Source organism: Serinus canaria, chromosome 2 (genome assembly GCF_022539315.1).
Source record: "Serinus canaria isolate serCan28SL12 chromosome 2, serCan2020, whole genome shotgun sequence".
NCBI classification, from domain to species: Eukaryota; Metazoa; Chordata; class Aves; order Passeriformes; family Fringillidae; genus Serinus; species Serinus canaria.
Window position 1 is genome coordinate 53,404,034 of NC_066315.1, and position 20,284 is coordinate 53,424,317.

Genomic DNA, 20,284 nt, shown 5'->3' on the forward strand with positions numbered 1-20,284 from the left:
TTTCAGTGCTCGATGGCCAGCAGGTAACTCACCCTAGAAATGCAACTGGGAGAATGCTGACGTCCCCATTGATCTTGGTACAGTTTTTGAAGGAGTCAATATTTGTGGCATTTATGGAGAGGATCCCTTTAAGTTCACCTATTCCGATGCCATTGCACACTGTTAAAGGAGAGATACAAAAGTTAAGGGGGACAAAAGTGAAGCCCGGTCACATGGCAGGGTAGAAATGTGGAGGTGCCACAAGTTCAGAAAGAATTCCTGTATGGTCAAACCAACCACTCTAAGATGAGTTTCATAGATCTTTTGCCTATTTTTGCTTTTCAGAAAGTGCCACAGGATAACTGCTTCCTGCTTGCCCAGCTGTGCAGCTCCGGTCTGAGCATCTCTGCACACAGGCTCTGGCACATCCCCTTCTCTCTTTGTCCCATTTCCATTCCCTTGATGAGACACAGAGAAGGACAAATGGAGGAGAAGGCCGATGTGCAAGATACACATGCACACAACACACAGTTTTATCTGCCATACTTGTGGTGTATCCCACCTGGAGAACATGCTCCACAGTCATGCTTCCTGATCAATACTCTTGTCAGATCTCCAAACTATTTATATTGAATTTGAACTTAACTAAGATCACAACTCCCTGCACTTTTCCTAGTAAGTTCTCTATCATTCCAAAGCCTTACAGATTTATTTCATGCTTTTTTTACCTTTGCTGCATAGCCCATCACACTTTTTACACTTCCGAACACCATTTTCTTCCACTTCGTAAGTATCGGCGTTGCACGAGCGAACGCAGGAGCCGTGGTCTGTCACCACGTAGTTGTCTGGGAAAAAAAAGGATACAAAGGTGACTGAAATACAAGAGGGATGCTTTGAGGGCCAGATAAGCACTTCAAGACTTGTAAGAAAAAAGGGGCTTGAGCTTTTGGCACACTCAGGAAAGTACAGGCATTAACTATGAACATCACAAACATCATTTGAGGGTAGATGAACCTACAGTGCTATCACCATTTTGCAAGGAGGGGAATGGTCACAGAAGGATGAAACAACATTAAAGTCTTGATGGATTAAAAAAATACGGAAATGGAATGGCAAGAAAGGAAAAGCAAGCATCTGTAGACAAAACAATGATCACAGGCCTTGAGACAGTGTTAAAATCAATTACTTTTTAACAGTCCTAATTAAGAACCAGTTAAAAGCTAATCATGCTTTGGTAATCCATAGCATTGATCCCATATAGTCATTGTTTTAATGGTTTGTAGAAGACGCCTTTCTTTTTCTTTTCACCAAGAGAAAAATTTTCAGAAGTCAAAATGCAAAGATGTAAAACCAGTCAAGGTGATGGATGCAGTCTGTTTCAAGAGGCTCAGTTTGACACCTGTTCTTAGTTCCCACAAAAACTGAAGAGAACAAATGCTTTTTCACCTGACCACAACACAGAGGGATGACATAGGACCCTTCCCCCTTTTCTCCAATGCCCCACCTCCTCTGGGGCTGCAAGCTGAAATGAACTTACGTGGACATTCCTTCACACAAGTGGCTCCGAAGCTGTATTTTCCCTCAGGGTTCACATCCATCTGGTAAGTGGTGGGGTTATACAGGACCAATGGGGGACATGTATCCTTGCACGTAGCATCATCCCGAAACTTGCGGCACGCCTGTCATGGAACAACAGCACCCATTAGACTGCCTTTTCCTTAAAAAGTGACACTGATTTTACATCAGGTCTTCAAAACAGTCTGATGGCCTCCTCTTCTTCCTGCTTAGCTCTAATGGAAAGTCCTAGCAGCTACAGGGATGGTCCCTCAGGCTTTGAAGTTGAAAGGTTGCTTCAGGCTGGGCAATGGAGTTCGGTATTTTTTTTAAAAAAGAAACCATAAGCTTTTATTTTTCTGAACAAGAAACCCTGGCACTCTGCTGGAGAGCTGCTGGGATTCACGTGGGAACAGGAGCAAATCTGCATGCCTTAGACAGAAAAATTTTCCCTTACAAGCAGCAACCAGATCAAGACAAACTGTACTTTTCTTGGCCAGTTTTTAATAACCTAAATCAAATCAAGTCCTTTCCTGCCAATTACTGAATTTTCTGGCTAAATATTAAACTCAAGCCATTATATTTGGCTGCAGGTAACAAACAATTTAGCAGGCATTTATGAAGGGCAAGTTGGTTCTTTCAATCTAAATCTGCATTAAATTAATAATGACTCTCTTTTTCCCTTTCTTCTCCCCTGGCTTTCCAGATGAGAGAGAGTAACTGTCTTCCCTGTGAGCCAGTAAGGGGATCATAGCCATCTTAAACGGAAACCAGGAATAGAGGTAACAACAATAAAATCCAGGTTGAACGATTTCTATGGTGATTTCTGAGATGTCACTTAATTCTCAATGAAGTGTAGTGCAAACAGGGGGAAGAGTTAAAACCACGGCATGCACCAAAGCCCCGAAACTCTTGTGGAAAAGCAATGGGACCTTTATTCCCTAAAGAAGTTCCATTTGTTTCTTCTCTCTTCACTGTCCCAGAGCTCCACAAATACAGTGCTTTTGTGGCAAGTCAGAAGCAGAAAGGGAAACCCGGATTTCACATGTGAAGTTTGGTGAAATGCAAAGAAATGAAGATCCATCACTTCTTGACTTCCCTTACAAGTTCTTGCTTTAGTAAATCAAGATTACTACTGACTAGTGCTAAGGAGCACAAGGCAAAGCTGTGCTGGCCCAGGGAACTGCTGCACCGTGGGGGCAGCTGGGGACCTGTTCATGTTGCCCACAGTAAACACTTGGATGCTCTGCACCAGTGTTGAGCTCACTGGGCAGTTTGGAACACACTAGGAAGGTCCATGGGCAGAGTCAGAAAAGACCAGCTCAGGGTGCTGTGAAGTTCATGTCATCTTCCCTCCCCACAACCACCCATGCAGGGAAGCCCTGGAGCACCCTCCAGGTCAGCATCTCTCAGGAGGCCTTCTGGGGCTTAAGAAGGCTAGAGGACATGCAGCTGAAAGCCCTGCTGGCCGTGTCAGGGACTGAAGCCATTGTGGTGGTGGTGCACATCATTACCAGGCAGTCACTCTCCCGGGGCCCCGTGCACCCCGCGGCACACTGGTTGTGGCAGCAGTCGCTGGGCACCTTTCCCCGGCACCGACCAGAGCACTGCTGAGCACAGATGACTTTTGTTACTGGAAGATACAAGCAAAAATGAAAAGCATCAGCTGTAGTTGCTGTAATGAGATCAAGAAATATGGAGAAAAGGTCTGGTGCAGGTTCTGTGCTAGATTTTCCTCATGGGACGTTCTGTCCTCATTTAAGGCCAAAGTTTGGGAGGGGTGAGAGCGAGTGTGGGTGGTGGTAAGAAGGGGTCATGTTCAGCCTGTAATTATCTTGGCTCTTATGAGGTGCTAAGAACTCTGATCCCAGCCAAGAAATATGTCCTGCTTAGAAAGAACAACCCTATTGCGCCAATGCCTAGACAAAGTAAAACTCTGTGACAGTCACTGCATCTTATAGCTGGGCAACAGAGACATGGAGACATCTGTCTCCATTTCACTGGGAAAATTTACTATTATGGTGCTAACTTCGGGAAAAACAATGTGACAGAATTGCCGGGACTCTGTACTATAACTGGAAACTGTACATTGTAGGTGTGGTGCTGTAAAACATTCCTTTAGTGCACTAAAATATTCCAAAATTTGCAGAGATAGGGTAGACTCACACAGCAAGAAGATTTCATACACACATTGAATTATTTTTCTTTAATGTTCAAATCCTTGGCCAAATTTTATCTTCATTTCCCAACTCCCTCAGGGTTTGCACCAGTGCAACAACCCAAAGGAAAGAACTGGCCCTGGTCCAGCTTTTTGCAGAAAAGCAAAAACTGCCTGAAACATTTTGTTGAGAATTGGGAAAACTTCCTCATTTGAATATCAAAGCAGAGAAAAGGATCATCAGAACAATTTTTAAAAACCCCACAAATGAATGGCTAGCATGTTTTTATACCAGAGACCCAAAATGGGATTGTTTGTTCTCTCTAAAAAAAAAAAAAAAAAAACTACTGATCCACAAAGCCTGGCATAAGGTGCCAGAAGAACCTAAGAACCTGACGGCTACTCTGCTTCATACAGTATCCTGAGCATTTCAGCTGTGCACTGTGCTGTTATCAACCTCACAATAGGCACAAATGAGTTACAATATTATCAGAAATTCCTGTAAGTCTGAAAACCACGGTTGTTAATTAACAGAAAATTATTTCACAAAATAGCCAGCTACTGGGTATATAATAATTTTTCAAAATCATATATTCTTTTCCATTACACAGTTCTGTATCCAAACTGTGTTATTTTATTTTTCTTGTAGGCCTGTAAGCAAGGTAGTATATTTCCAAGGAAACAGATTATTTCCATTAGTTTCTCTGATAGCAACTCCTCCATTCAACTAGAAACAGGGGAATAAAAGGCACATTGTTCTACATGAACAGCATTTTGATACAGTTTTTTTTCACAAGAATTAGCAGGGGAATAAAGCACCTCATCACTTTGATAACTATTGACTAGAGTTTCCTGCTGGAGACATGTATTACATCAAACATTTTTACTTCATATAGAGTATCCCATGTTCATTTCCAGAAGAAAGAGACATATCCCCCAGACTTTCCCACATATGGCAATGTGGGATACATTTTCAGTTGGCCAGATTCTCAAATGCCTGGAGAGGCGAGCAAGAGCCCGCAAAAGATTTTGTTTCTTGTGCTCGTCAACCTCCTGATTCCAGTGAGGGTTTGTAAATGCTGGAAGCTTGCAGGGCTGAGACCTGAGGTTTCGCAAGGTCCTGGGACAGCTGTGCAGTCTCAGCTGCAGGAACCAACCCAGGAAGGGCTTTGTATGCACAGCCACTCTCCACCCCAAGAGCCAAACTGCAGAGCCAGCTGACAAAAACTGAAACTTGCACTAAGTGAAGACAGGAAAGGTGTATGGTCCTCTTTCCTCAAGCTCTAAGTCATACAAATGTGGCTTAATATTTGCAGACAAAAAACTTAGGTTCAGGTGACTATTTGCAATGGAAAACTGAATGTGGGATGTTGCTTCCATTTGCATTATGTCTAGATCAGCTGTTTTTCCACTGAACTTTTCACAAAATAAAACCCAGTGTATTTCCCCACTTTTCAGAGAGAAGAAAAAGAAAAAAAAAAAAAGGCAGTGAAACAAATTGTCATGGTGTTCCTCCTCAATCTTTACTTTATGAAAAATAAACTGTTGCAAAATCTCAGGCACTTGTAAATGGATGTTTCTGCTGCTCTCTTAGTATCAAGGAAGCATCCTACTTGCACAATTACGGTAATGTTTTCAGTAGACAGAAATGTAGTATGCATGCACACAAACTATTTCTTAACAGGCTTACATGTCTGGCAGTTTTGTTCACCAGGACCCCAGCAGTGATCTTCTGTGCAGTTCTGATGGCATTTGGGACCTAAGACACAAGAGAGAGTATAATATTCTGTAAACTAAGAAAATAAGAAGGTACCATGAACAACAGAAAACAATGACTTGAGATTTCCTTCCTGATAAACCTGGGTAGGAAGCACCTACATAACAGTACTCAAAAAATTTGAGAGCTGAATTCGTTATCCTTTGTTCACCTCTGCTTTCCTACGTGCAGTTCTCCACCTCCACACCTTTGAGCAAGCGAGCACAATACCCAGGCAGTCTAGCTTACGAAAGAGGAATATTTTTCCCAGGCACAGGAATCTCAGCTACTGCCCGGCTGGCCCTTCTGCTGGGGTTTTCATGCAATGGCAAGTCACCACTGGCTTGAAGTCAGGCATGTGCCAGCTGCTCACTACAGGCCACATGTAAATCAGTGTTTCTGAACAAGGCAGTTCTAAAAAGAAAACAAATCCAACTGGATTCACAGGCAACTGCCAGCTACTCTGACCACAAAGTAATTTGACTTGTCTGCTTTGTGCCCTCCTCCCATCCTCTGCCAAAAATACTCCTTGTGCAGGACTGTGCCGCAGATGGATGATTAATGGAGAGGTGGGCAGGATGGACAGATTCCTTGCCTGACCTCCAGCGTTCAGTGCTGGGTTCTTTCCCATTCTTCCCTCCTTGCTCTGTTCTTTCTTCTTTCTCTTAATGACAAGCAAAGTCCTAGAGAAACAACTTATTTTAGAGTATGGCATCATTATTAAAGCCATAAAAAGCTGTCTTAACAGATTAATGTGGAATTCACTACATTTAAAAGACATTTCCTACCCAAGTGTTTCTTCCCACTAACAGCATGTGATTCTCCTTCCTCCTGTCAGCCACCAAATAGCTGAACAAATGCCAATGCTTGTCCAGGAGCTGATTGATTTGGTGTGGGACCAAAGAACTTTATTTTTTTTTAAGTTGAAAAGTTAAAGGTTAACATTTCTGTGGTGTTCAGAGCCAAACTCCTGTGCTGACATGTATAGTTTGCAACTCCTTGATTACGCCAGGGCTCCATAGAAAAATAAGTCAACACAGAAGTTGGCTATTAACTCTCAGGCAATTATGCAACTGGAAGAAGATAAAGAAAATATGTTTTCCTGCCAATTTATAGTGCCAGAAATGAAATGCTCAGAAATGAAAATAAATCCTCCTTCCTGTGAAATGACTGGGGATTTTACAGGGGACTCATAAGGCTGAAGGATTAGCTTGAGCCTGCTCTAAGCATATGCTGTACAAACTTTTAAATATCCCCTCATCTCCCTGTTGATCTGAAGTGTCAGATTTATCTACCTGTTTATTAATACTTTTGCCAGGGTAATCTGTGTAGCCCCAAAACGGGAGAATTTTATGGCATTACTTGGGCCTTAGCTCTAAAAAGGCTTCAAGTAACTCCATGAACTTCATGAAGCGCCCCATATGGTTTTTCTAGACCACAGCTTTACAATGTAAACAGAAGATGGCTGGAAAGCAAATGAATGCACATTTTCTGAGCTGTCCTTCTGAGCTGAGCACGTATGCAGGGTAAAATCAAGAGGAACATTCCTCTTAAATCAAGAGGAACATTCCCAAGAACTTTGCTGAGCTGTGAGTTAAGGACCTAACCATCATGAAAAATTATGTCTTAGGCCAATGGTGCAGAAATGAAAGCACTTCTCTTGGAACAGAGCTGGGTGGCCTTTGTTAGAAATTGTTGGACCAGGAACCCACTGCATGAAAGATGGGATGTTCATTTTACTCTCCGAAATGGAGGGGGACACATAGCATTTTTCATAAGTTAATACTCACAAGAAGACAGGTTGCTTGCAAATTCAAGCACTGTGGGAGGTTTCTTGCTTGTGTCAATGATGTCATTCCAAAGAACAGTATCCATGTTGCACAGTTTGGGGTTGTTGCTGATTTTAACACCTCCATTGAGAATTTCTGTTGAAAAAGAAAAATTGCTAAGTGAAGCAAATCCCTAATTTGCCCCAGAAACATCCCCAAAATGTCTCTGATTTAAAGAAAGAGAAATAAGTTACATCTTTCTCCACCTCAGTCACATGATACTGACAGAAAGGAACAATCTGCAGGGCATCAGCACTCCTGATGGTGTAACTAACACCCAGATCAGACCGACAGGTTCTGCAGAGTCAGCTTTTCTCTGATGCCACCAAGATGTCACCAAGATGCCACTATATGTAGTCTTCTGCCTGGTGCCACCTCTAGGGCCCACAGTGGTCAGCAGAGTAGGCACTGCTGGTGTGCCCAGCCAGAGACCATGGCTGGGCACACCAGCATATTACCAGAAAATATTGATATGTATGCACTAAATAACAAATGGATGCTTCTTTGCCAGTTTCAGGCAAAGATGAATCTTGATGAGCTTTCTTTCTCTTTATAGAAGACTGGCTAGCAGGAAAGCAATAAGAAAACTACATTCAGACCCTTGCTTTTAAAGAGGATTTTGAGAGGCAATCTCCAACAGATCTTGACACCAATAAGTGACAGTTGAAGTTGGCTTTAGAGGTGCCGCCCCTTCTTGCCCATGTCTCACCTGAAAGCCGCTTCATTGGCAGCTGCCGGAGTCCCTGGGTTTTATTCATGTGGTAGTTGGATAAAACAGCCAGGGCATAGGAGTTGTCATACAGCACATTGCCTCGGATGATCTGGAGGTTTTCCAGGGGAATGACATCCACCATGTTAAGGGCGATGAGAACGTAGCCTGCAACCTCCTGTATTGACTGAGAGAGCAACAGAAGAAACAAGGTGCTTAATCCATAGTATGCTTCAACAACGGCTTTCCTCCTCCCACTCCTCCAATCCACCAGCTTTCAATTTTAAGGGATGAGAGACCACCTAATCTCATTAAAAAAAAAGTAAATCCAAGAAGAAAAAGGGACTATATGCAAAACCTTGGTGGTTAAGCATTTCTAAACTCATCCTTTCAGGAGCTACCAGGGGGTCATTCCAAAGGTCCAGCACACCCCTGTTCTGTCCCCAAGTAAGGGTAAGTGGGGCAGACTAGGGGATGCAGGAGAAAAGGGCAAGCATGTATGAAATGGCTAAGTGTGATGCTTCCCATAAACACTTGCCTAGCCTTCAGCAACTGGCAGCACACAGATGTCACCTGATTCAGGCTTTTACATGGTCTCTTCTGTGCCCCTTCCTGTGCTCATCAGAGGGGAAGACTAGCCAACCTTCTCCTTTTTAAACAATATATATCTTTATAGGACAAAAAGACAAGTGAGGTGCTGCTCCTGCATGTGGGTTTATTCCTGTCTTGCATTGTGAAATGCATGCTTTTCTATCCCCTACAAAAATCACTGCAAGTGAAAAACCTTCCAGCTACTAAGGATATTTTCCTTTTCTATGAAGATTACCAGTAAATTTTCAGGAGACTCGTTACATTCCTTGGAACCCTGAGCTCCCCAATCAGGTCGTGTTTGGGAAAGAAGAATGGCAATACCATCATATTTGTAACCCATATGTTCAAACCACAGATTTTTTAATATTGCTTGTTACTTGCTGGTGGAGAACCTGGAGGTCCCCATGCCATGGCTGGGTTTTAACATCCAGCCTCTGTTCACTCCCTCCTCAGCTTGCTTTAATTTGCCCATGAACCTGTGCGCAAAACAAATGCTGAGATGGGAGTAGCCCATGTGCCAATCACAGGGGATTATCTCGAAGATCACCTCAAGAATCTATGTGGGAAGTTATTGCACAGGACTTGCCTGCCTGCTGAGGGTGTGAGCACTTCAGGCTGGAGAGGCACTCACTGCTGGGGCAGAGGAAGGGACTGCAGTGTGGAGGGCAGGGAAGAGGCCTCCACACTTCACAATCTGCCACTCGCTTTGTGCTTTGCTTTGCCCAACAGCACCACAAAGCCTTTTGCTTTCTGAGAAGTGAGATAATAGGTATGGATGTAATTCTAATTATAAATGAGAAGAAACCCATCTGCATGGCACCCTGAACAGTGCTTGAAAAGCTATTTCTCAAAGCACCTGATTTCTTTAGTAGGGTTGAATGCATCCTGCAGCCTACAGGTATGCTTAGACTGGAGGCTGAGATTCCTCTGACCTTAACTAGCTATGTTTTTTGGATCACCACAGAATTTTACCAGCAGCTGATCCTCTGCACTTAAAAACTGGAGTAGGATTTGTTGTAGCAGAGAAGGCACATTGGCCATGAACACTAACCTTCAGGAAAGAGAGGTCACGATTGTGCTCCACGTATGTAATCTCCAGGTTGCTGAGTACCACCTCACAATTGTTGTACATCCTCTGCAGGCTGGTGAAATGATCTTCCACATGTCCCAGCTGGGTCAGCTTGTTGTTTGTCCCTTGACAAACTGTGGAGAAAAGGAGAAAGCTCCATGAAGCAAAGGAAGAATTAACTACAGGGCAAAGACCTGTTGCTCATTTTCCTTTAAAAGCACTACAGTAAGTTAAGCATCAGCTTCATAAGAGATAAGAACATTATCTGTCATGACTCCACTGGCAATAGTGCAGGGAGTATGCAGTGTAGGACAGAGACGTACCAGAATTTAGACTTGGAATAACCCTCCATCACTTTCTGATATGGAAAAGTTTCAATAAGAGGCCTTTGTACATATGTAGCACTAAGTTTCCTGCAGCACAGACATAACTCAGTTCCTGAAGAGAGGATATTGATACAGTTCCACTGAACACTACTGAAACTGGCATGCTGCCAGGTATCACCAGAGGTGATTTTCCTGAGGACCTATTTTACATTACTTTCAGGGGCATTGGGTCTCCTTGTAAGCTCAGAGGGAGGAAGGGGAGCTTCCTGAAGGACCCCTTAAGCCACAAATTTGGGTTTTAAGTTCTAACTGAACCTCCAGGGCTTACACATCTCTTGCCACTCCAACATTTTGGGAGTGTGACAGATTTAGGAGATTTTCTGGCATATTCATCTTTGGCAGTCAAATCCACTTCTGCCTAGTGGGGAAGGAAGAGGTGTGACATAGAGCACCACTGAGATTCCAAATATTTATAACAGCATGATGGAAAAAATAATCCCCTCCTGAAATTACATTACCCTGCTTTATTAAATCTAGAGGAACTGAAAAAAGTGATCAAGATTGTATTTGATTGCAACGAATGAGCAAAATGCAAACTTGGTCTGAAGAAAAACACCAGACACAACCCTGAAAAATTCTGTACTCATACAGTCATTCCCTGTGCTATTCCTACAGGGGTCAAATGAACACATCTCTCAGCTATGCTAATACAGAGCAAAGGAGAATTATATGGAAGAAAATGTGGTAAAAAACTTCACAACCCCAGGGGCTCCTTCAGCTCCACTTTGCTCTTCAGTGGGAGCAAAAGGAAGCTGTTTTCTCATCGTTTGCATAATGCAAACCCAGCCTGACTGCAGAGCTTTCCATATTGAAAGAATTACATTGTTTTAACTTGGAGAAATGACTACATGAAATGATACTTTTGTGGAGCCATAATTCACAGAAACACCAATCACAAACTGGTGTGCTGCAAAACAAATAACAAAGACTCCTGAGAAAGCTGGAAATATGTTTCAGTTCAAGTAACAAAAGACAACACCTGTTGAAGATTTACCAAACAACTGATGCTTTATTAGTAGGAGAAACAATGTAATGACAGTGATAAAAACATATTTACCAATCATCAAAACTATTCACTGACCATGTGGTACTTCTCAGTACAATCATCAGCAGTAGCAGTTACAGTGATGATAGATTAAATACTCTGGACCATGTTTAAAGCAAGGCTGTTCACTCACATTCCTCGGTTATTTCTCATTACACATCTAGAGAAACATTATAGTGCTTGGAATCAGAGCAGCAACTGCTGGTAAATGGGAACACTGTGATGGGCTGTGAGTACATCATCTGAGCTGCTTGACCCTTTTTATGTATTTTGAATTTCTAAATTTCTTAACACTTGCTTTAGAAATTCTAAGTGGGATTTTCTGTTTTAGTTTTTTTTTCCAGTTTCAAACTTAACTGTTGCATTGTGTTCATGCTTCAAATCTGTATTTGATGTCTGCTTCAAGTACAAGGACCACAAATTATCAGAGTCATGGGTAGGTTTTTATTTCATGGAGTGGTCACATTTTGAAAGTTATAAGTAATGTCATATGACTAGTCTGCTCTGGAAAACGTGTTGCTCTTGGGGACAGGGATGAAGAGTCTTTGAACTGACTGGAAAGGTCAAGGAGTCATCCCAGGGGGCATCTTGAATTTTAAGCAATGTTATCCTATAACCAAGGAAAAAACAGTAATTATAGATTCTCAGACTGTTCAAAACCTCAGCTTGGATGCTCAGTTTAGGCATCTCATATCTGATCTTTAGAACAGTGTGATTTTGGAAAGCACTCCAACACAGTGCAGGAGCAGGTGCAGTTTAGCCTGCTCACAGAAATAAAAAAGATGCAAGTCATCCTGCAGTGGTCTTCAGGGTCCCCAAATGTACCTGATGCACTTGTTGCATCTCTGAGGTTACCAGCAAAGATCTGCCCCAACACTCAAGACAGGCCCAGTGCAAAAAGCTGCAGTGGTTATGCTACACCTGAACCAAAGGATGGCTAGAAGGAGGAGCTTCCCTGGTGGCATCCTCCTGGCCACCTGTGCCCTTGACCTATGTTGCTTGGCACTAGTCAGATCATACAATTAAACAGCCCAGCTTGCTGAAACAACCCCCAAGACAAACTGCACTCATTTGAATGTGCTTCTCTTGGGATCAGACAAGTGTTGGAGCTCTGAACTTGGGCCAGCTGTCTTGACAAAGACAGACTTTTTCACTGCTTCAAGACCAAGGCAGCAGTCAGAGGGCATGGTTACCCTTGCACTTCTCCCTCTCCCATGGGACCTCTCAGGGAACCATGTCAAAGAGTTGATCCAAGCTACAAACAATATAGGACAATAAATAAATAATTAGACAGAGGGTATTTTTAGCTCAGGAAAGCTTGTTGATGTGGTTCACCATGGTGCTCCATGCATTGGAAACAGCTCAGAGGACAGAGAAAGGAGGCAGAAGCGAATAGGCAAGAGAAAGAGCTTCCCTGCTTGTGAAGCTGCAGAGGGAAACCCAGACATAACAAGCTCTGAAAAGGCTTCTGCATGGTCTCCCAGGACCTGCTTTCTTCCCCTGTACTGTGGGCAGAGAGCACTTTGGAGGCTCTCTACCGAAATCATGCAAAAGCACTGGTCCCCTCATCACATCCTCCATCCAGTAGCTGAGATGAGATGTTAGTTATGATCTGGTGAGCAGAATAAAGAGGGCTGCTTCTGCTAAGAAATCAACAGTGTGTGGCTGTCAGAGTATCAGCCAGAACACCTCAGTGGAGCTTTCTCCCTCATGCACTAACTTTTGTTTGTGCTGAGAGATATAAGGGATCTAAGTACATCCACAAAGTGAACTTTATCACACCAGTATTTACCAAGTGAGAACCTGGGTCATAAGCAGTACGTGCTGAGCCAATAAAACCCAAATCAAACAAAACAAGGTAAATCCCTGCAGCAGTATTACTGAGCTCAGGCAACAGTGCAGAATAATTTTCCAACTAGAACATTTGAAAAGAAAATAAAATGGCCTGCTTGTATCTGATGAATAACACCATTCCTGCAATTTCTTTGCTTATGGAAACTGTTCTAAAAAGATACATGCTATAATTATCTGTATATAATGTCACAGTGTGAATGCCACTCTGGCCAGAGGCTAAAGCACAGACAATGAGGTGCTTGCCCTGCTCCGCAGAGTTTTAAGTGGGATGTGCATGCTTGAGTGGATGGAATTTATTATGATTTAACCTCTATTGAACTCAACCTACTTGTCCTCTAAAGGACAGATTCTGATGCCACATGCAATACATTCATTACATAATTTTGGTTCAATGAGTAGCAAAGCCAGCACTATCCAGTTTAGGAGTCAGTGGGGGGCATGGATACTTGCGTGGTACTGCTGGAGGCTATGGTAACAAGTACTGTATATGTTCTGCGTGCACACTTACCCATTTTAGATAAAAGGGAGAGTAAAACATTCAGGGTAAGAACATCCCTGACCAGTAGAAAAGCCAAGATCCAGAACTGAACTTCAGGGCATGGGCTGATCCCTGAAAGACGAAAGCTTTGCTTTTATCTGTGATGTTAATATTATAAAAACACAACCGGTCTGGAAAGTTTTGACACAGAGGGCATGTCCCAAGAGGCTGCTGTCTGTGGCAGTGCTGAGAGCAGGGCTGCATGCTGGGAGTGCAGGGCTCTCCTATTCCAGCCAGGGTGATCTGCTGGGCCCTTAGTGCCCCAGCCACCACTCCTATGACATGGGGCAACCCAGAATTCTGCAAGGCAGCATCATGGGATTATCACCCTGAAGCATTTAAATTCTATGTGATATAGATTTTAGCCCATATGCCGCAATTCCTAAATGCCAAAGTGATGCTGATCTTGAATCAGTGGCAGCATTACCTCAACAGACAGCCCAACAAAATTTTAGATATTGCTGAAACGACCCATGTGTCAGGTGCTGTATAAGGCAGCAGCAATCAAAGGGCTCAGCAAAGAGGCACACTACACTGACAATGCAAACTCATTGAATTTAGGGCTTATGAAAAGTGCAGGGTTGGCTGTCCTGGCTACTAAAACCTTCTGTGTGTCCACAGACATGCTTGCTCCTCCCCTTCTCTGCCTCAAACTTGGACCTACAGGAGCGTTTCTAGGGGATGTAAAATGGTTCACCCTCTGCAACCCTGTGCTCCTTGGCCACTTTTTTCTTGTGCAGCCTGAAGTAGTAGCATGAAACCAAAGCATTTCCTAAATGGCATTTTCCTCAAGTGATGGTAGGGAGGGCATCCATACAGCTGTAATGCTAAGTGATAATATTTTCCTAAATCCATACAAGCTCAGATTAAACAAAATGGTCCCTACAGCAACTGCACTGACACAAGTAAAATCTGTTTTCATCTTTTCCCCAGAAAATCTCTGATTACTGAAGTCCCAAGTCTGTCACACATATTTTCCCCAGACTTGAGAAAAACCCCAGAGAATGCTTTGAAACCAAATTATCACCAATCCCCAAATCACCCTCTGTTTCTATCCATGCTTAGCCTGTGTTAGTCTCCCTTAAGCTCTGATAGACACATCAAAATAGTAACTCATAAAGGCAATTTCAGAGATCTGCAAGTCCATTTCCATGCTTCATATGTCACTTGTAACTATACATGCCCTAGTATGATAAATCATTGTACTTTTGTACAGCCATTACTGACAATAACACAAAACTTGTAGATAAGGGATATTTGTTTAATCTGACAGTGTATTTATAAATATTCCTCTTTCCTCACTCATTAGCAGTACATTCACTTTTGATTGGTTTTAGGTACTTAATGGAAGAGCAGCACCTTGCTGGGCGCTTGGTTGGGATAGAAAGATGCCACGGAATGTCTGGGGAGATAACACTACTGCTGGGTGTGCTACCATCAGTGCTGCCCACACCCCACACACCCTCATCACTGTGAGGGGTAAAAACCTTCCAAGTGAACTGGAATAACTGTATAGGAAATATTGCTCAATTTGGGTCTGTATGAGCAATCACACCATCCCAGCCTTTGCCCATTGTATCCCCTGGGTAACTCCTGCACAACACAGAGGGGATCCTGGCCATACCCTGCATCTCTATGATCTTTCCTTGGGGAAAAACTGTTTCCCCTTCATGAGGACCTTCATCTAAGAGGCCCTCTGAAATTAAATGAAGATGCTTGCTGTTTAAGCATGAATATGCACATCAGCTCTAAGGGCAGGTCCTCTATATCAGGTATTTTTTAACCACCTTCAAAGCATACCCTTACAGCTATCACATGGATCCACATAACCTGCAGTGGAAACCAGCAAAGTGCAGCTTACTAGCTATCAAATCATCAAAATAATGCTATTTAGGCTTACAACAAAGTACTAGAACAGACAGGTCATTTGTCATCACGATTAACCTATTAAAAAGAGAAAGAACCAGGCAATGCTTTCCCTAAAGAAAACACAGTATGAAATATCAGAGGTTGAAATAAGAAAGTGACATTACATTTTATGTAATTAATCACTCAAATAGAAGTATTTCTTATAGCCACAAGTTCCTCAGCTCTACAGAGAAGGGATGGAGAAATTACCCAGTATTGCTGGGTTAAATATGTTTACTGAGTATGTTTCACTGAGCAAGAATTTCAAGAGGGAGGAAAGTTCACGTGACACAAAAGGAAAACCAAATCTGCTGCAATGTGCCATGGGAAGTTATGGAAAGGAAGGCTAGGAAACAGGTGAGGAGTACAAACAGTGCTCACATGCTGGCACATGCTTTCCCTCGAAAACAGTGTTTGCAAACCCATACAGTGCCTAAAAATTTAGTTTCAGCTTAATGACAGCAACATTCGGGCACTGGAAATTCTTCTGCAGAAGATTACGATTTTGCACATATCCAAATACTTTAATTTAAAACACTGTGAAAAACAACCTCATGTGGCTTTAGCAAGTTCTTGCTCAAACAATGTGGTTTAGAGTAATGCAGTTGCTGAGATTAATTCCAACTTTTAGACACACTGGGACCAAAACAATGACAGAGCTCTTAAAAATACTTAGATGGAAACTGTAATTGCAAAGTTTACCAAAACTAACACCCTAGTGGAGAGAAAGAATATGCCTTGAGGGAAATCTTTCCCAGATGGTTTCTTATTTCTATTTACTTGACAAAAACAACTTTTCCAGATAAATTTAATTTTAGGTTTCCCTTCATGACTCCAATTAGGAGTGGAGACCTGCCCTTCAGTGTCGAAAGTCACATCCTAGATTGCAAAGGATGGAGGCATCACGACAGATGGTCTGTTTGTTGGTGAATGCATTTGCCTGAAAGAACAAATAATCACATACAAATCAACTTGATTCTGGATGAAGACCTCACCAAAGTCACAGTATTTCTGACAACAAGGGATTCAACCTTCTTAATTCCCCAGGGTGCTTTTTTTTCCTCCCCAATATCATTTACTAATATTTCTATTTTTCTTCTTTGTTGCCATTATTTAATTCTGCATGTATGCTTATTAATCCTCCAGAGATTAAGGCCAGACCAGGATGTGCTGAAATCAGTCTTTCCACTGGCTTCAATGTGAACTAGATGGGGGATTAAATTCTTCTCTTGCTGATACCGGTATAAATTTGGAGCAAGTACATGGACAGGATGGACTAACCCAGATTTAAGCTTTACCCTCTGAATGTCTTAGGATAAAACTGTTGTTGATACAGATATTTTCTGTAAATACAAGCAAAATTTCAAAGAAACAGGAACTGTCACCTTGCAATTTTCTACAGTTTGGGGAAAAGTTGATTTCCAAAGGTGAATAATGGATGGGAATTTTGGGAGAGGGTATTTCCACTGAGGTACTGAAAGATAAAATGAGTTTAAGCTCAGTTTTCTTCCTGTGGTTTTGTCACTGATCTCTAAGAAGACTTCAAATCACTGCTGAGGATTCCTGCAGATGACACAAGCATTGCTGGAGTTCTAAATAACAAAGAGGGACAGATGACCTGCACAGGCTGGTTTGTATAATTTAGGAAAATAAGCTCCCTGAACAACATGACATGAACTATAGCCAAAGGCAAGGTATTACATCAAAGACTGCAGAACACATAGCAGGCAGAAGATGGGGTCCTGGGATGCAGTTCCCCTGAAAAAGACTTGGGAGTAATATCAGGTGACCAGAGGGAGAAACCAAGATCCACTGGGCCCATCAGTGGCAAAATGCTGAAGGGAGGCAAGCACTGGCATTAATCCCTGGTGGAGCCCCAGCATGCCCCAAGGGTGCTGGTCTCTGCACTACTCCCATTCCCAGGGCTACCAGGATGCTCCCCTCAGGCTTCAGCCCTTCTCCAAGCTTCATTTCAGCCCATGTCCCTGACACATGGCCAGTGACTAGTGCACTAGGATTTTGCCTAGACTTTTGCAGGCTATTTATTGAGAATGATGGCTGGAAAGTCAAGCTCCCCAAGACACCCTCCCCAGCAGCTGGGGTGATGCTGTTGGGTTGCTCTTCCCACTCACACCCTCTGGAGAGGCTGTCACAAAGGTAACTAAGAGCTTGCATGGGGCTTTCTCCTCTCAGCTACTGCTCAAGGTTAAAAGGCCAAGTCTATTAGAAGTGCAATAACCAGTGAACTCTAATAATCAGTAGTTTATAAATGAATAGTTTCTAAATATTAGACACAACACTTAACAAATTTTGTGCAGAAAACCACAGAGGCACCTTTCCTTGCTTTTTAACCATATTTAGAGAATCTCAAGCCATACTGATTGTGCTATGTGAAATCAGCATGGACTCTGAGGTGCTCCCAAGAAGTTTTCCCATGGGAGCCAAACAGAGCAGGGTGATCAGCTTGGCTCTACAAATATATCAGTATCAGGATGGGCAAAGTGATGAGTTCATGCCCTAGCTGGCCATTTTTAGACTCACTGTTCCCTACATACAACAGAGTAACTTGAAGCTGGATGCTATAGTGTGCAGAATGGGACTCTTCAAGACAAAAGAGGTGTACAGCACTGGGAAACACCACTGAATGCTATGGAAAGGAACGAGACTTTGGGAACCACTGAGGAGGAAATTAAGGAGTGGGGGAAAGGCAGAGTTGGTGGTATATGGGTTATACTGGATGGATGTTCTGCCATCAAACTTATTTTGGGTCCCCCAAGAGAAAGCATTGCCCATGCCTGTGTTTTAGAAGAGTGATCTTTATGCTGTGTGAAATCCACGTACTGACCAGAGTGAGTTTGTCTTACACTGCACTGTGGGTACCCAAACAAGACCATGCAAGGGGCAATAGACTGTGGTGTCAGTCCCAGCAGCTCTGTGCACTACAGTGGCTTCTTTCCTCCAAGCATTGGTCTGTCTATCAGGTAGCCTGGCTAGAAGTCCATAGCTGCAGTCTTCCCATCCTCCAGGTTCATATACCAGCACATCTACTATGTTCATCTCAAAAAACTGTGTGCATCCACTGGGCAGAACTCTGGAGCGTGAGTGGTGTCACACAGCTCCATTCATGTGAAGTTCAGGCCTTGGAAAATGGCTCACAGAAATGGAATGGTTCTCCTGGCTTCCCTGGTGAAGTTTGTATTGCTGTGTTGCTGCAAGTGGTGCCAGCAGTCTGCAAAGAGCACAACAGCAAGCAGCCAAAAGACCTCCACCAATGGGCATAGCTCACCAAGCCTTCAGTCTGGGGACACATGTCTGGCAGGGCTGTGGCGCCTTAAGATCTACACCAGGATATTTGGGAAAACAAGTAGATGACAATGGATAAATAAGCCTGTGTTCCATGGTCTAAAAAACCCCAACATTCTTCATTGTTGTTTGTTCTGGCAACATCTATGAAGCAGCAGGATTTTATAGCACAATAAAAAGAAACTGAAGATGTGCGGCCGTGAAAATATGGGATCAGTTGCTAGTTACATCAGCACTGAATTGTTTAAAATTGTTTCAAAATGAGTTAACTTGAGAAACAAGAGTTAAAGGCATTAAACTGTGCTGTGAACATTTTAGCATGTGGGATTTCTTGAGACACTGCAATTGCATATTTCAATTTGTGCCTTCCAATGAAAAAAGTCATATGTTTTTCTTTATTTATATTAAATCAAGTCTTATGTTGAAGTAAGCTGTGGTTCTCATGAACGTATTTCTGAATCCCCTGAGGTGTAATCTATGTGAGCATTCACATACTGGCTCAAAAAGGACAAGAGAAACCACTTGCAGCTGATTCCAAGTAGAACACTAAAAGCTTGCTATTACAAATACAACACACGCTTATTTTTTTTTTCACCAATAAATACAGATTACACATACACACACAAAGATATTTATATATATTTATATATCTGTAGCTCTCCCAGACAAGCAGACTGACATATCTAGAGATGCAACATATGTGGAGTACTGCTGAAACACAACAGCAACCACACAAGCTTCATCTGCTGCCTTGAACTACACTTGCCCACCTCCATGATCATGCCATGCACTTCTGTGTGTGGTTCTGCCCACTGAGGACATGGGAGGTGCTGCCAGCACCTACGGCGAATGCTCTGGGCCTGGGCAGCTGCATCAGTCCCAACACTCCCTCCCAAGCTGCTCTACAGTAAGTGCCAGCCTCCTGTGGAGTCAAGCTGGAGAGCTACAGGAAGATCTGTGCCTCCAAGTTCCTTACAGGACATCTTGTCCCTTAAGAATGAGGTCACCTTCTCTAGCAAGATTAAAACAAGACAAAAACTGCAGACAGGACTAAGATAAACAGTATTTAGGGCTTCAAACAATACAAGGTGCTGTTAAGTTACTACTGTAGCAAATGCCCTGTCAACTGACTACAAAGAACGAATGCAAGCTGATAAAAAGCTTTAAAAGTTTGTTTTCACCAACTGCGCACTCATGGGAATAAATGCTAACAATTACTCTAGGGCTTCCAGACGAAATTTGGATATTTGTGCATGTTAACAAGCAAGCAAGTTAATACACGCTGCTGGGTTGAAGAGCCTCTGGTAATATTTAAGTTTAAAAGGCATAGCAGAAGAGCATATTAGATGCAAATGAGGATCATCTTCTGATCTTCATTTAAACCTTGACTAAAACTCAGTGGAAAGACTGCTATTGAAATGAAGGGGATCTGAATCAAGCACTTATTTCACTTAATTTAACTGTGTGAAATTTAATAAATGAGGTAAATAGACTTTCTACCACCCTTTATTCTGGAAGGAGGAGAACTACAATTACATTTTGAAAGCCCAGCTAAAAAGCCACAAAATGTTTTAACAGCACCTGGGTAAGTTTTGAAGTTGAAGA

The 20,284-nt window shown here is 42.7% G+C and overlaps 1 protein-coding gene across 2 annotated transcripts in view; it reads right to left on the reverse strand.

Moving 5' to 3' along the window:
- The window catches only part of EGFR (epidermal growth factor receptor), a 157,654-nt gene that overhangs the window by 39,325 nt on the left and 98,045 nt on the right, over nucleotides 1-20,284 (reverse strand). For both annotated transcript variants that reach the window (XM_018918195.3, XM_050971279.1), the window contains exons 2-9: nucleotides 9,628-9,779; nucleotides 7,986-8,172; nucleotides 7,238-7,372; nucleotides 5,382-5,450; nucleotides 3,048-3,166; nucleotides 1,517-1,658; nucleotides 708-824; nucleotides 33-159 (exon numbers count right to left, since the gene is read on the reverse strand). In XM_018918195.3, the coding sequence (XP_018773740.2) occupies nucleotides 33-159; nucleotides 708-824; nucleotides 1,517-1,658; nucleotides 3,048-3,166; nucleotides 5,382-5,450; nucleotides 7,238-7,372; nucleotides 7,986-8,172; nucleotides 9,628-9,779 (1,048 nt within the window). The remainder of the gene's footprint in view (nucleotides 1-32; nucleotides 160-707; nucleotides 825-1,516; nucleotides 1,659-3,047; nucleotides 3,167-5,381; nucleotides 5,451-7,237; nucleotides 7,373-7,985; nucleotides 8,173-9,627; nucleotides 9,780-20,284) is intronic.